General features: G+C 29.0%; 1 protein-coding gene across 1 annotated transcript; it reads left to right on the top strand.

Annotated features, from left to right (window-relative positions):
* Positions 1-6,783: 6,783 nt before the first annotated feature.
* LOC114387125 (zinc finger protein WIP2-like) lies at positions 6,784-9,350 on the top strand. Its single transcript, XM_028347257.1, has 2 exons — positions 6,784-7,543; positions 8,648-9,350. Exons 1-2 carry the CDS (start codon positions 6,947-6,949, stop codon positions 9,086-9,088), a joined length of 1,038 nt encoding a protein of 345 aa, XP_028203058.1. The 5' UTR covers positions 6,784-6,946; the 3' UTR covers positions 9,089-9,350.
* The last annotated feature ends 2,974 nt before the right edge of the window (positions 9,351-12,324 follow it).

Below are 12,324 nucleotides of genomic sequence, written 5' to 3'. Positions count from 1 at the left end.
GAATTTAGCTGTAAAACAATTATTTAATGTTTTATTTAAAGCATGTGTCTTATAATTACGAGCTTTTACATTAAATCATTTTTTTTTCTTTTCAATCAGACTAACCAAATGAATTTATAGTTTTTTTTTAATTATTTTTAATCAAGACTTAAATTTATATAATCAGTATTCATCATGATAATATATTTATTGATTAAACTATTTTTTAAAAACTTTTCAAAATTAACACTTTAAAATTAATATTTGTATGTTTTAATTTATTTTTTATTGCCAATAAAATATTCTTTTTACATTTATATCTTTCATGTTTCTAACATACATTTATAAATTTGTGGAATGCATGAAATACTTGCTAGTTGTCTTGAATTTTCATAATTTTTTAAAGGCTTAGATACTTTATGGATATGTATTGGTGAAATGCAATGCCTTTTATAACAGACCCAGACAATGAGTTGACGGAAACTCTAATGTAAGTCTTATAATGTGTTTGAATTAATTTCACGATGAAAAATAATTAATTATTTTTTATAGTCAAAGTAAAATAACAAAAATTTATTTCTATTTTTTATAATATTATTATAATTTTTTAGAGTGAAATAATTTATGTATTATATCATGGTTATCAAACTTTTGAGTTAACTTGCAAACTCTTACGAGTCCATTTGTCATCTGCCAATTGATTCTTGAATAAACTTTTTTTAGTAAACTCTGGATAAATTCTATAAACTCTAAGTAAATTTGGCAAACTCTAGAGTTTATCACCGAATTAACGAGTTAGTAAGTTAAAAAAATTAAACCAAAATGTAAGTCATGTGTTATTGTTTTCTATCTGCTTAACATTCAACATACCTTCATTTAGCGTGTTATTCTCAAATACAAAATTCTCACCTTTAATAATATCCCTTGTTCTGTAATAACTTCAAACCCTTAATGAGAATGATCTACCAGTACTATAAGTTCGACAAGTTATTATCTAATAATGATATATTATTACTAGACTTGATTACTTAAATATTCTAAACTTTATGATTTACTGTTTTGTTTTACTATATTGTTGAAATTTTTAATTAGTATGTTATTTATAAATATTTTGTTGTTATTTTTATATAAAGTAAATTCGTACGAGTTTACGAGTTGAGTCCACGAGTCGAGTCTATGAAACTTTCAAATCTGCGTAAACTCTCGAGTTTGATAACCTTGTATTATATCTAACACATTACTAGTCTATTTCTTAAACCAAATCTCAAGCTAAGTATTGTATACTTAATCGTTCTCAATTTTTTTGGGGTAACATAAACTTGGGTTAATTAAGTTTTACGTTCATGTAATTTCAAATTTTAGATCTTATAAATTTTTGGTTCATTTTTAATCTTTTATTTTTATTATTCATAAAAAAAATTGTTTTTTTTTGCATATTTTTAATCTCTCAAAAATGAATTATGGATAATAAAAATTAACAAGATACTAAAATGTAAATAATATTTTAAAAAAATGAAAACCTAAAATCTGAAATTCTATAGGACCAAAAACTTAATTAACCTGCAAAATCTTATCTAAAAGTTGAATTCTTAATAAAGTGGAAAAGACAAAGTTTCAATGCTATTAATTTTCTCCCCATCGAGAATACCATCCTCTACAAAATAATCAATTAGGATAGACACAAACTCAAATTCTAAATAGGTTAAATTACTTATTACATCTCTCAATTATTTAAGATTTTTTTTAATGGGTCTCTGAATTAAAAAAAAAGTAATAATAATCGGGTCTTTGACCATGTATTTTTTTCTTGAGTTTTTAAAAATTTTAAAATTGTCTTAAATTATTATTTTATGATAATTTCAAGCTACTATAAAGTATAAACTAACCTCGGGTACCTTTTTTTTAGTTTAAAGATCTAATAAAAAGATTGTTTTTGGAGCTACTTGAAAAATATTCGGCAAAAAAAGAAAGACCTACTTGAAAAATCCCAAATAATTCAGGTCTCAACCAAGTAATTTAACATAAATCAATTAGGATTTAGGATAGACACAAACTCAAATATTAAATACTGTCTAAATAATTCTAATAGGTTGATCGAGTAAAATAGGATAAAATTTTGTACACAACATAACAATGATCATAGGTTTGAGCTTTTATTCATCTTAAGATAAGATTAAGGTAAATTTTTACTCAAAAAAATTCTTACCTTAGTCTGAGACTCTATTATTACTTTATCTTAAAATTTGATCTATAACAGAATCGTCTCCGGGGGGGATTACATATGAGGAAAATTCAATTCAATTTATTGTTCTGCTAAACTCAATTAAATATCACACCTTAAAATTAAAACTAGAAAAGCTGGGATAGTCATCATGAGAGTGAAACTGGTGCCAGTCAGACTACACTTTGTAACAATTAAGCATCTCATATGATATGATATGAGGTGGATAACATAAGCCCAAACTATTTTTTTTTTTGTAGACAACAACAAATGATAATGACAAGCCCCACATTGTCCGTTGTCCATCATGCATTATTCACAAAACTCAAGCTTGTAACTTTCTGCGACATTAACCAGTATATGCCAAACATAATGGCTCATTGTCGTTCATATGGCCTTGGCATCTCTGTTAGATTTACATGATCTGCTAACTCCATGGATGAACATACAATTACACTCAGACACTCCTTAGTATTCGGGCTGGTATAAAATAATAAGCTAAAATTACTCCTTTGAGGTACCCCTTTGACGGAGTTTTAGATATTCTCTCAAGAAATTAAAGAAAAGAAAAAGTTACAGAAAAATGTGGATGACATAATTAAGGCATCTAAAAGATATTTTATAATCTAAAGATAAAAAAAAATGACAAATTATTGTTTAAGTGTTAGTTTCTAAAATATGAAATCCTAATTACCTGAACAAATTAAATAGGAAATATTAACATGATAATATTTCCCTATAGAACAAATTATTTATTAAAAATAAAATTTCTAAAAAAATGAAAGATTTGCTAAGTAAGAGAAGATTTTAAATATTTCTAAGACTAATATATAATTCATAAATAATGCAACAATTCTTAAATATGATCCTTCCCTCTGCATCATTTTCTCCCTTTAGGAAAACTCATCTCTAGACAGTTAATTAACCATATTGTACTCGTCCAAAAAGGTTTGTTGAGAAAATTTCTTAAAAATGTAATTACAATTCTTAAATACTATAAATTATAAATTTTAAAATAATAGAATGAATTTAATGGCTATATGCTATAGCCTAAGAAGCAAGTATTGTTCCCCTAGTTTTAAGGGTAATTATTTGCTTATGTATATGTCAATAATTTTGAGCCTCTTGTACCTAGCTAGTTCCTAATCTTGGACTGGTTATCTATACTGTATTGGTAGCCATCAAAGTATGTGCTGCAGCGATCATCAGATCAATTACCACATTAGTACTATATCCTTTACTCACTCTAGAAAAACACAAGATCAAAACCTACAAACAATGATGAATTCAGAGAGAGAGAGAGAGGGCCGAACTTGTTAAAGCCAAGGAACCACGGGGGTAAATTAAAGTTAACCATCGAATAAAAGAGAGTTCCACATATAAACTTGAAAAAAAAGTAGAAAAGCAAACAAATATTCTTTAAGGAAAAAAAAATTGAACGATTCATTCCTAGGTCTAGCTAGTTACATTTTTTTTCCTTAAATGGATATTTAAGAGATATCAATCCTCCAAACCGTAATTCGCCGCTGAAATCAATATTTGGCCTTTTAAATTTGAAAATGGCTCTTATTGACTTATTGTCATAATTTCTCCCCTTTCTTTTTGGTGAACTTTTTGCTGGTAAAGTTACATACTTAGATTCACTCTGTGATTCCTGTACAGTTCAGAATGTAACGATTTTAGTCGGTACGTCAACTTTAGTTACACTACTTTGTAATTATCCTACTCGGTTTTGCTTTTCATGCGTGGAAAAAACGTGTTACTTTATGTAAAGGAATATAACCTACATATATTCTTCAAAATAAAGTTATATATAATAGAGTTCAGAAGTAATTAAAAATGAGGGGTTGGCCAAAATTGTCGTTCTTCCTAAATCATACCGTGCATATATACTTTTTGTATGTGTAACAAACAGACACACACCCTTTTACCTGTGACACATACACACGCCAAAATTATTATAACTACATAAGAATTGAAGAGTGAAGACTATAAAACATCAGTCTATATATATTTGATATTAGATACTAATACTCTTAAATACTTCGTTGAAATATATCTGTAAAGTAAATCTATAACTCCATAACTCAAATTAGATCATTCTCAAATAACTAAAAAAAACAAAGCCTTTACTAGCTATTTTATTTATTAAGTGATATCTACTTTCCTTTCTTACTCGTGTTTCGTTTCTTTATAATTTTTTTTTATAATAAAATTGATGAGACAATCTGAAAATTATATTTACTTGTTCTATGATCTTTTAACGCTAAGCTATTTTCTGCGGGACCTTCCCTACCACCAAGTTCGATTTATAAAAAAGTTATGAAAATCTAATAAAGTTACTCATATATGAGGTATAAAAGCATCTACAGTATAGAAACATAAAAGAATTATTTCTTATGAGGAAACTAGATGAAAAAGAGGCACTTTGTGCCTCTATCTTTATTTTTAAAAAATAAAAAGAAAAGGCAGTTAAAGAAAATAGTAGTAGTAGTTTTTTTAAAAAAAAGTTACAGTAGTTACATTTTTAAGGTTTATGAAAAAAATAAAAAATAATTATATATATTAAAGGATAATTTATGAATAAAAAATAGGTACATCAAAGAGGATAATTACCTTTATTAATAATTATATTTGATAATTACCTTTATTAATAATTAAAGATACAAGGTTGGTTGAGTGATTAAAAAAATTAAAATTTAATCCATTATGTTACTAACAAATAGTAACAAACTATTAACATTGATAAAATTATTCTCTTTAAATATAATTTTGAAAAAGGAATGAGATTAATATTAATTATATATATATGTAGATAACATAAATTGATATACGATGACATTTATTTAATTATAACTTTTATTTTATTTTTGGTAACGTCCAATATGTGTATTCTTAATTTCGATTTACATATATATATATATATATATATATATATATATATATATATATAAATATTTATTTTACCCGTATTGATATATTTTTGGAATAATCATTTTATCGGGTACATGTTTTTTGTGCATGTGATCGAAAAACAAGTGCCAAAAGGGTGTTGATGATGTGGGTGGCAAACGGTGGTCAGCGATTGCAGTTAAGTATTGACAGTATTTATGTGTCAAGTGTTTCTGACCCCAAAATCAAATACTAGTAATGTTAACTATGTTGGTGGTTTTTTTCTTCCATTAAGTCTAAAACATCCCACTGAACAAAACAAAACAGGTGTGTGAGCAAAAGAGAAAGACAAAGGGTAGATCGAACAGTGAACGTTTGCATGTAACAGGTGAAAACAGTATCGGAGACACCGACCGAGTCTCTGCTCCTAAGAGGAACCATATTAACCCGACCAGAGCGTGCATGCCAAAGCACTTGCTGCTTTAAATGCTTTCCCGAGGAATACTCTCAAACAACACATTGCCAACGCTTAGGAACAATTAAACATACAACTTGTTCATTATTAATTCTATATTACTCTCTTCCAATTAGAAAAATTATTATGATCATTAATATTTCTTTTTAAATTGAGTCTTATCAAAAATATAATTTTAAATTTAGGTTTTATAAGTAGGACCACAGATAATAATTAATATCAATTGTACCAGTATTTTCTTTCTTTCTTTTTCTTTTTTCTCCTTTTACTCATTTTGTTGTTGATTCGACACTTCGAAATAATTGATGCCTTTATCATGTTAATTAAATTTCATGCTTGCTAGTAATTGCTAACTATTGTTAAATTTGATTTAATCAATAAAATATCAGTAATTGAATGTGAGACAGTGCGGTATTAAAGATCGATGGGGCTACAAGGTACGTAGTTTCTGAATTATTTCTATATATAGTGTGAAATGGGAACGGGATTGTATAGTAACGAGAGAGAACAAATAGTCTTCGAGGTTCAACAGTTCAACTTCGTTGACTGACTTTGTGTTTGGTCTTATTTCCCAGCACAATGTTGGGTAGTGTTAAGAGTTGTGACCATATTTATTTTTTAAAGAAGATACTCGATCCATCCGATATCGATTATAAGTAAAAAAAAACATATTCTATATTTATTAAAAAAATTAATTAATTTTGTTAGATTATGTTACTTTTAATTAAAAATAAATATTTTTATAAATTATTTTTCATTTAAATTAGATATCAAATATAAAAAATTGACATTATTAAATAAAGAACATTTTAAAAAATCTTTTTAAATAAGACATAAACAATTAGAATTTAGTCATATTTGAGATATAAAAAAATAGAGACATTTATTATTTATATTTGAGAAAAAAATATATAATAATATTTTTATTATGATTATTATATAAAATAAATCTGTGCAACCTTTTTTTACACACTGATCTTACAAACGTTCTTTCAAGTCCCAAGATAATCTCATCATCTAGGACTTGACTTTTTCCCATCCTCTCTACCACTTTGGTATATTTATTTTCCCCGTTCTTAAGTCACACTTCGCAAGTGATTTCTTGTCTCCCCCCCCTTTTTTTTTTTACTTTATTGGGTCTGCTTTACCAACATTGGATTTCTACACGTCTTTTATAAAATTTAACTCTTCATCCTGACTCTTCCATTATGGCTATTTTTTTCTTAAATCACAAACTTATCTTTTACTTACCTTTATCTATATACCTCTCTCTCACTCCACTATCCCTTCAATTCTCTTTATATCTCTTGTGTCTATAATAACCTAATCCTTTCTACGCGATCATATATCCCCTTCCTTCCTTTTCCCACCCTCTCATCATGACTCATCCCTACTGCTCCAATGACTTCAATGCTTGGTTTGACCTCAATTCTCCATGCCTTTTTTCCACTTCTTCATCACCTTGCTCCAATAACCCACCATTTTACTTTCCTACTAGTAATACTAATTACCTTCATAACTGCACAAATAATGACATCTCTTTTACGCAGCATATTCAATCTTCTCCCAGCTCCTTTCCCCTTCCAAAAGAAGAACTTCCTCTCCTTAACCTAAGCCCTGCAAGAGGTGAAGATCTTGAATCTTCCTTCAGTGCCATGAAAGTCAACAAAGAGAAGGAGAAAGAACTAAGCATGTCAGCTAATAATAACTCTTTGGATGATGAAACTGCTGTGACGGTGGCTTTGCACTTAGGGCTTCCAAGCACTACTACTACTACTACTTCATCAGCTGATTTAACTTCAAACGTGTACTCTGACAAAGAAGATAAAAAAGACACGGTTGCTTCTGAGTATTCTCCTACCAGAATTAACAAGGGTCAGTATTGGATCCCTACCCCTGCTCAAATTCTGATCGGTCCTACACAGTTCTCATGCCCCCTTTGTTTCAAGACGTTCAACAGATACAACAACATGCAGGTATTTAAAATTATGAAAACATTAATTCAGGATGTGTGGTAGACAGAAAGAAGAAAAAGAATGTCTTTCTTTTACCCTTTTATCATTATTTTTTTCTCCTACTAGCTATCTCCTACTTTCCCAGATCTTACTTTTGTGGAAATTTGCTGAAAAAGAAAATGTCCATTTCTATATATCCTGTAGTTATAGTCTTCTTTTAATAGTATATATCATTACTTTAATTTTTAACATATAAGCTATATTGTCTTCATCAATTCATGAAAGTACGGGCACTTGTGTGTGTATTGTGTGTAATTTAGGGCTTTTCCTTGTAACAACTATTGCATTTCCTTTAATTTTATTTTATTTTATTATCTTAAGCTGATCTTAACTGTTTTACCATGCCCCTTTTGTAGTCGAAGAGATGAAAATGGAAAATTCCAAGTTCAATTAAAGATCGGTGTTATTTAAGGCTATAGCTTTTTGGACATTGCAAAGTGTTAAATTGTGTTAGATAGAAAACGTGAGGGACTGACTATTTGATATCTAGGGCTTATTAAATCTTAGCTAATATGCTAGAACAATGTTAACAGTTAATACCAGCATGAGGAGACATAAAGTAGTGAAACAACATCAATGAATTAATTTTTCCAAGACTCTAGTACAACGCATGGAGTGATTATTTTTTTTCACCTCCACAAACAATGAACAAAAATAGCTGTCCAATATTCCCTTGTTGGGCTTCCGAGCTACTACTTTATTAGGATACCCTACATGGTCACCTTTTTTCTTTAGTCCTAGACCATAGGTGACTAAGAAGTATTGAAACATGTAGAAAAAGACGTGGCTCCTTGATTATCCTCTTAGGCTTTCTGACTCAAAATCTTGGCCGGCTTGGGAAAATAATTCTTAATCCTAACAAAATTACATGCAATGCAACAAAGGTGGAGTTTGTATAGGGAATGTGGTTTCACAGTGGGACTTTTGGACCATATCGATAGTTCCAAATATTTTACTTGTGAGTGTGAGTGAATGAATGATGAGTGACTTTCATTATTCTTTTAAACTAATTAATTAACTATTTTTTTCTCTTGAATGATATTGCTTCCAAAAATTAACCTACAGATGCATATGTGGGGGCATGGATCTCAATATAGAAAGGGGCCAGAGTCTCTAAGGGGAACTCAACCAACAGCAATGCTTAGGCTCCCTTGCTATTGCTGCGCACCGGGATGCAAGAACAACATTGATCATCCAAGAGCAAAGCCACTCAAAGACTTTAGGACCCTCCAAACCCATTACAAGAGAAAGCATGGAATCAAGCCATTCATGTGTAGAAAATGTTGCAAAGCATTTGCTGTGAGGGGTGATTGGAGGACTCACGAGAAGAACTGTGGGAAGCTATGGTATTGCTCTTGTGGGTCCGATTTTAAGCACAAAAGATCTCTCAAAGATCATATCAAGGCATTTGGGAATGGACATAAAGCTTATGGAATCGACTCGTGTCTTGATCAAGATGATGAAGCCGGCTCTGAAATTGAGCAGGAAAATAATGAATCTTTTTAATTTCCAGTCGTAGTTGATGTGTTTAATTTCAACTATGAAGACAAGACAATTGAGGATTCTCTCGTGTTTTGAACTAATTGAATTGTTAACTATGACTACCATCTCTAACGAGTTCTCCCTCCCCCTATTCTTTAATTTCTCCTTTTATTGATTTCGTCGTATCTTGATTCTGCATCCTCAAATTGCGGCAAATTATCCTTTCTCATGGCACTGTCGCCACATATATAAACAAGGGCATGTTAAAATTTCATGTTATTTTTAATGATGTTTATTTAATTCATAATGTTTATTTTATTTTATTTTTAATTCACAAAAATACATCATACATGCATGTTTATTTTATTCTCTCTTGTAAACTTCAAATTTGCACCTCATTTTATTTTTAATATTTATCAAAAGAGAGATAAATACAAAAATTAAATATAATCGTGTACATAAAAATTATATATATTCGCTAGGATTTTCAAATGATCAAAACACCGTAAGAATCTTCATTTAATTAGAAAGGTGTGAAGATAATACATGCAACATCATCAGTTTTAGCTTTGTGCTCGCTGTTCTCTTTTCCTAATTTATGTTAATAGATTCATTGATCATTAATTAGGGCAGACTATAGTGGTAAGAAACTGACGTGCATGTTTAAATTCGAATAATATTTTGATGTAGTAATTTAAATAACTTTAGTGTTGATTTTTCAGTTAAAATTATAACTTTACAATACTAATCTCATCTTTATTATATAGATCATCGATTGAAAATTTTAATTTAATTTTATTGACAAAAGAAAAATTTAATTTTAATTAAAAGTAATAAAAATATTGCATATTCTTTTAAACTTAAGACAAAATTATAGCACGTGTAAATCAAAGTTTGTGAAAATTAACATAATCACGTTTATAATTTACACAAGCGAAGGTGCGCAGCAAACTTTTTTTTTTAATCAAAAACCAAACAAAAAAGGAATATCACTATCACTAGCTATACACAAGTGCAAATGCAGTTGGTGGAAGCTTTTGAGCCTGTCATTGATCAGCTTTATGGCTCGTATGATGCTGCTATTTCCCTTTTGCTATGTCCACCATGATGAACCGATCAAATACTATGTTTAGACTCACCATAATGATTTCGACCAAAATGATTAGCTTCTCGTGAAAAAATGGCTGTTTTTTTCTTCTTTCTAAATTGATACTTTTTATACATATTTTAAAATAAAGATTGAATTAATCATTTAATTTCTATATTTGATCCACACTTTATGTTTTAGTCACTTCGCATTTTAGTCGCATGCAAGAACTTTTTTATATGTTACGTTCATGTTGTTATTTTCTGATGATATTAATAAAACCATCACAAATCGAGATATAACAACTAAAATATAAAAAGAAACAAATATTCACACAAGAAGTAAAATGTAGAATATTAAGAAGTAGAAGAAAAAGTGTAAAAACAAAATAATTAATTGAAAGCTAAAATAAGAAAGGAAAGAGGGTAGCTAGAAGTGAAATCATAACATGCAGAAGCATTTGTATGTATTTTAATAGTAGTATTGCGAATTCAAGGTTGGAGGGGATGCATTGGATCTTGATGGCAGCTTTGTGAGAGAAAATAGGGTCAGAGCTTCTTGAAATGTCATTTCAAAGTACAAGATAGATATCCAATATATGACTAATGATCACTATGAATTTAATTGTAGCAGCTAGCGTGGCTTCACACTTCAGTCTAATTCCCTCATAAACCCAACCAACAAAAACGGGACTCCACGTTCCTTTTGCTTCTTCTTCTTCTTTTTTTATTTTTACTGTTTTTTCTCCTTTTGTTGGGTAAATTCTCTCTTTCTCTCTATCTATTTTCAGTTGAACTTCAAGATCCTACTATGATTTCTATTTCATCCCCATTAATAAATTTTACTTTACGATATTATAGATTTAACAGAACAGTAAAAAAAAGGGGTGATGAAAACGTAACTAATTATGTGGTCCTTTTCTTGTTATCCATGGTGTCCAGTGTAACGTCAATCTGTCACAACGACATTCCCAATGATCGAGCACAAAGCCTGTCAGCTTAACAAAGAATGATGTGATGGAACCATGTAGACGTTAACAGTCTCTTCTTCGATGAATCTATTCTATTCCTCATCAAATAAATAAACTTTGTAATTGCATAACATTAGAAAGTGTTGGCGCTAGAAAAATCAACCATATATGATGGAATATTCATCATTCAAGTATGCAACGCCCTAAGGTTTATATATATATATATATATATATATATATATATATATATATATATATATATATATATATTATAACTAGGCTGATAAATGAGGTTATTTATACGTATACATTTTGATTTTGCTTTTTTGACTGCAACCTTCTCCCAATGGTGGAGATTGTAGAGAATATTACGATTATGGGGACCATTGCAAAAACAATCCTATCGAATAAAGCTGATGCTGTACACGTATTGTATGCAAAGCTAGGAAGTAGCAACTTAGCAATATATATGGGGCCAATGGGGCATGTAGGGCAAGAGATAACTGCTTAAGTCTTTTATATATATATATAAGCAAGATTTCTGTTAAGTTATTGGTGTCATTATTACAAAGCGATAGATAGGGAGGACACAACATTAATACTCGGAGGAAAATGCGTTATGCTCGATTTTCTGTCCTTGTGGGACAATTTTGTCCCCTTGATAGCTTAGATCAATGAAAGCACGTCTATATAGAATACAAAATATATTTAAGGGTAAAATGACGTTTCATCCAAGGGTGTTGCTTCTATGCTATATATATGCATACAAATAATATAGTTTATAAATATGTATTACCTTTGATGAAAAAAAAAATTAACAAGTCCATAAATCAACATTATTATTATTATTATTATTATTATTATTATTACTGAAAATGTAAAAGTAGAGTAAATTTTTAAACTCTTAAATTGATTCAAGAAATTCCAAGACAGATTTGACAAAACTAATCAATAAGTTAGTTGAAAGTTCATCACTTAACTGAAAATTGATAAGTTACTTTAAGGCTGAAAAGTTATTGGTGGAATGCTAAAAACTAATAAGCTAGTTTAAATAATTAAAAGTGTTTAGTAAAATTAGTTGTTAAACTATTTTAAAAAAATAAGAGATATAAAAAGACATATTTTGTTTATCTTTTATGTGTAAATTCTATTATTTCATAGAAAAATAATAGTTTTAGTATATAAAAAAATTTAAATTTTTAT

The sequence above is a fragment of the Glycine soja genome, chromosome 15 (assembly GCF_004193775.1).
Source record: "Glycine soja cultivar W05 chromosome 15, ASM419377v2, whole genome shotgun sequence".
Lineage (NCBI taxonomy): Eukaryota > Viridiplantae > Streptophyta > Magnoliopsida > Fabales > Fabaceae > Glycine > Glycine soja.
Note: the sequence above shows the minus strand (reverse complement) of the source record. Positions and strands in the feature narration are given on the sequence as shown.